This window comes from Guillardia theta (assembly GCF_000315625.1).
Source record: "Guillardia theta CCMP2712 unplaced genomic scaffold GUITHscaffold_74, whole genome shotgun sequence".
NCBI lineage: Eukaryota > Cryptophyceae > Pyrenomonadales > Geminigeraceae > Guillardia > Guillardia theta.
This window is the reverse complement of record NW_005434600.1, coordinates 240598-244890: the sequence shown is the minus strand read 5'-3', so window position 1 is coordinate 244890 and position 4293 is coordinate 240598. Positions and strand designations below refer to the sequence as shown.

At 53.7% G+C, this 4293-nt stretch overlaps 2 protein-coding genes across 2 annotated transcripts in view; both read right to left on the bottom strand.

Annotated features, from left to right (window-relative positions):
- The window catches only part of GUITHDRAFT_96633 (hypothetical protein), a 3337-nt gene extending 1151 nt beyond the window's left edge, over positions 1-2186 (bottom strand). Inside the window, exons 1-4 of the mRNA XM_005826516.1 lie at positions 2157-2186; positions 887-1839; positions 327-392; positions 151-204 (exon numbers count right to left, since the gene is read on the bottom strand). Coding sequence (XP_005826573.1) covers positions 151-204; positions 327-392; positions 887-1839; positions 2157-2177 — 1094 coding nt within the window. The 5' untranslated portion in view covers positions 2178-2186. The remainder of the gene's footprint in view (positions 1-150; positions 205-326; positions 393-886; positions 1840-2156) is intronic.
- A 1030-nt stretch (positions 2187-3216) lies between these two features.
- On the bottom strand, positions 3217-3741 carry GUITHDRAFT_154389 (hypothetical protein; the record flags this gene model as incomplete). Its single annotated transcript, XM_005826515.1, has 1 exon — positions 3217-3741. A coding segment is annotated over exon 1 (466 nt), but the record flags the coding sequence as incomplete, so codon positions are not given.
- Positions 3742-4293: the final 552 nt, after the last annotated feature.

Here is a 4293-nt window from a genome sequence, read left to right as displayed (position 1 = left end):
GACGAGAGGAGGGAGGGTGGGGGGGAGGACGAGGACGAGGAAGACGAGGACGAGGACGAGGACGAGGACGAGGAGGACGAGGACGAGGACGAGGAGTTGGCAAGGAGGAGGGAGAGGAGAAGGACGGTGGTGATGATGTTGATGATTTACCTTTGAGATCGCTCATATGCATGTTGCTTGCCCAACTCGTTGATCTTTTGCAACCTAAACAAGACAGTGAACATCCTCGTTCCCTCCTCTCTCTCCTTCCTCTCCTCTCTTCTCTCTTCCTCTCTCCCTCTCCTCTCCTCTCTCTTCCTCCTCTGCTCAGCCTCCCCGCTTCTTACCTCACTGACTTGACCTCCTCTGGGATCTGATTATCCCAGGTAGCAGCAGGTGTGTTGGGTCTTGGGCTGACAAGAACATGAGAAAAAAGATAAAACCATGGAACTCCTCCTCCTGCTACTCTTCCTGCTGCTGCTGCTGCTGCTGCTGCTGCTGCTGCTGCTGCTGCTGCTGCTGCTGCTGCTGCTGCTGCTGCTGCTGCTGCTGCTGCTGCTGCTGCTGCTGCTGCCCCTACTCATGCCCCCTCCCTTTTCCCATCCGCTCCCTGCTTCTGTTTAGCCAGCATATCTCCAGTCCTCTCTCCCCCTCCTCCTTTTTCCTCCCTCCCCTTTTTGACCATCTTCTCTCTTTTCCACTGCATCCTTTCCTTCTCCCCCCTCTCCGCCCCTCCTCCTCCAGCTTCTCCTCTCCTCTCCTTCTCTCCTCTCCTCTCCTCGCCTCTCCTCTCCTCTCCTTCCCTCTCCTCTCCTCTCCTTCCCTCTCCTCTCCTCTCCTTCTCTCCTCTCCTCTCCTATCCTTCTCTCCTCTCCTCTCCTCTCCTCTCCTCTCCTCTCCTCCTCACCTGTACGCTGCAGTATTCACCACGTCGAACTTCACCTCCTCCATCAGCCTCAGGCTGTTCTCAAACTGCTCCTCCGTCTCCCCAGGGAACCCAACGATGCAGTCGGCCGTGATGGCCGCGTCTGGGCACAGCTCGCGTATCCTCTTGACGATCTTGAGGTACTGCTCGATCGTATGCCCCCTACCCATCCTCCTCAGGACCTCATCGTCTCCTGACTGGAAGGGGATGTGGAAGCACTTGCACAGCTTCGCATGCTTCGCCACCGTCTCCACGACGCTCAAGGACATGTACCGAGGATGCGATGTCACGAACCTGATTCTCTCTACCTGCTCCACCGTCGCCGCCTCCTCGAGCAGCTCACTGAACCTCTGCTTCGGCTCCATGTCCCTTCCCCACGCGTCGATGTTCTGCCCTAGCAGGGTGACCTCTCTATATCCCTTCCTCCCCAGCTCCTCCATCTCCTTCCTGATGCTCTCCTTGGGTCTGCTCTGCTCCACCCCTCTCGTCGTCGGCACGACGCAGTAAGTGCATCGCTCGTTGCACCCGTAGATCACGTTCACCCAGGCCGTGACCTCCGACTCTCTCCTTGGCCTTGTTGAGTCCTCCATCATCGGGGCCGCCTCCGTCGCCACCACTTGGTTCCCGTTCACCACGTCCTCCAGCAGGTCGCCGATCCTGTTGGCGTACTGCGGGCCCATGACCATGTCAAGCTCAGGGACCCGCCGCAGCAGCTTCTCTCCCTCCTGCTGCGCGACGCACCCAGCAACGATGAGGGCCACGTTCTCTCCGTTCCTCTTCCTGTCTGCCTGCGGGCCGATGTAGGAGTAGACCTTCTGCTCCGCGTGATCTCGGATGGAGCAAGTGTTGTAGATGACGACGTTGGCCTTGGACGGATCCTCCACCTTCGCCATGCCCATGGCCTCTAGCTGACCAGCCATTCGTTCGCTGTCAGCCTGCAGGAGTCGTGAGGAAGGGAGAGGGAGGAGAGGGGGGAGGAGGAAGAAGGGGAGAAGGGTGAAGAGGAAGGAGGGGAGGGAAAGGGCTAGGTGGAGCAGGAAGAAGGGAGAAGGAAGTAGAGGGAAGGAGAACAAGTGGAGAGGAGAGGGGAAGAGAAGAAGAGAACAGAAAGGAGGAGTGAAGGGGGAGTACGGATCATGAACAAATATTACAAACAGGAGGGGGGGGAGGAACGTAAGAGGTTGCAGAGACTTGTGGACAAGTCGATATATGAAAGATGTTTGTAGGTAAAGAGGATGAGAAAAGAACTTACAGAATTCATCTGACATCCCATGGTCTCGATGGAGTATGTCAAGATCGTATCTGGTTTCTGATGAGGGAAGAGTGAGAAAGAAAGATGGTAAGAGACAAAAAAAACGAACTGATAACACAGAGGCAGGGATAAATATTGTTGACAAGTGTACATGTGAGGAGGAGATGTGGAAAAACAAGAACAAAGAAAGAGGGCCATGCAATGGGCGACAGAGAACAAAATTGAAGAAATCGTGAGAATCAAAAGTCTAAAAGAACACCCAATAGTTTGAATCAACAAAGAAAAATTTGAAACAGCACACACGTTTTTCAAACAAGACAAGACATTTAGGGAGGCGACAAGTCAAACAGGCAAGAGATTTCAAGACATTCTCACTTCGTTCATGAGCTCCTTCAACGGCCTCATATACGCACTGCCGTCCGGTGCTGATCCATGAGATGTTATCGTTGTGTGGCAGAGGATAACAGAGAAGGGAAATAGGACAGGAGCGGACAAGATGGGAGAGAAGGAGAGAGGAGGGCAAAGAAAACTTGAGCCGGAGATGTTAAGGGAAGGGAAGAGAGGAGGGAAGAGAGGAGAGGAGAAGAGAGAAGGAAAGAGAGAAGGAGAGGAGAGGAGAGGAGAGGAGAGGAGAGGAGAGGAGAGGAGAGGAGAGAAGGAGAGGAGAGGAAGGGAAGAATAAGATCATTACAGTAAGGTCGAGCTCTTGGAAAGGACAATCTCTTCAGATCGTACATGACATCTTCAATCTGATTAAAACATTGCCGTTAGCCGACCTTGATCAAGCAGAGAACGTGACACAACAATGACGCGATGACTCATCTCTACATGATCGCCCTGTCCTCCCACAAGGTCCACATCATAACTCAACATCACGCTCTACAAACCATCACACCAGCACCCAACAAGAACAAGCACCAACAAAAAGCATTTCATCCGATCACTAGCTCCATGTCTACTACACTCTTGCTGCACACACCTTGATGAGATGTACACCCCGCTCTGACTCCATAAGAAGAACATCGCCCGGCTTCTTCTTCAGCACAGCCTCCCGCACTGCTTTCGGAACAACCTCATCCAAGAAATCATCCTGTGCATTCATCCACCCGATGTTTCCTCCCTCCTTCCTCGTGCTCTCGCAGGCTGAGATCTGCTTCGCCAGCTCCTCAAAGTCTGCGCCGTTCCTGAACTGCTCCAAGATCGCATTCCCCATCTCCATCGTGCTCACAAGGATCTGCGAAGCGCGTACACTCTGCACTTTGCTCTGCCTCTCCGCCTCCTGCTGGTCGAACCAGTCCTTACTCCTCTGACCCTCCTTGGACCATGCCCCCGTCAGGTCCGTGTCAAGCTTCAAGATCGTCCCCGTGCCCTCTGTCGCAGACATCCGGAGTCTCCTGCTGGAGAGCGATCGAGGCTGGGAAGCTCCAGCATGGAACCTTGCTCCGGACGAGCGGCTCAGTGGAGCGATTGGACGCAGCAACAGCTGGTGGGAGAAGGCACCAACATACGCCTCGCAGCCTGCAATCAGCAGCGGAGAGAGCAGAACTGCGGCGATGACCTTCATACTGCAGCTGCTTGAAGTGCTGCTCGTGCTAATGTCAGTTGAGAAGCAAACAAAGAAATGATGAAACTCGATGTATATCAATATCAACTCATGGATGGTGTGCAATACCCAGTTCACTTGCGAACGCCAGTACTCTACAACTCCCTTTCCTCCTACTCCCTCCTACACTCATCGAATCCTATCCTCTCCTCCCTTCTCCCATCCTCCCTCCCCCTCCCCTCCTCTTCTCTCTGCTATGCTAGTTCACCATGGTCTCCCCCCCTGATCATTCTTCAATGGACTCACACCTTGTGTCTGACATCCAAAGGCCACCTCATGACTGGAATAATACATGGGGCAACTATGAAATGGTTGTTCAGAATCTTCATGCCACCCTCCAACGGCGGGCTCTTAGCCTCTTCACACTCTCCGGAGGCCACGCCAGCTTCCTGAGTTGACATTCGTAAATTGACCTCAAGATCCGGTCGTATCCATCGATCAACCGGAAGGTTATCTCGACGACCCTCGACACAGAACCGAAAATCACTATGACTATCTCCCGTGTGGAGTGGGAAAGTATACTACCATCGGTAC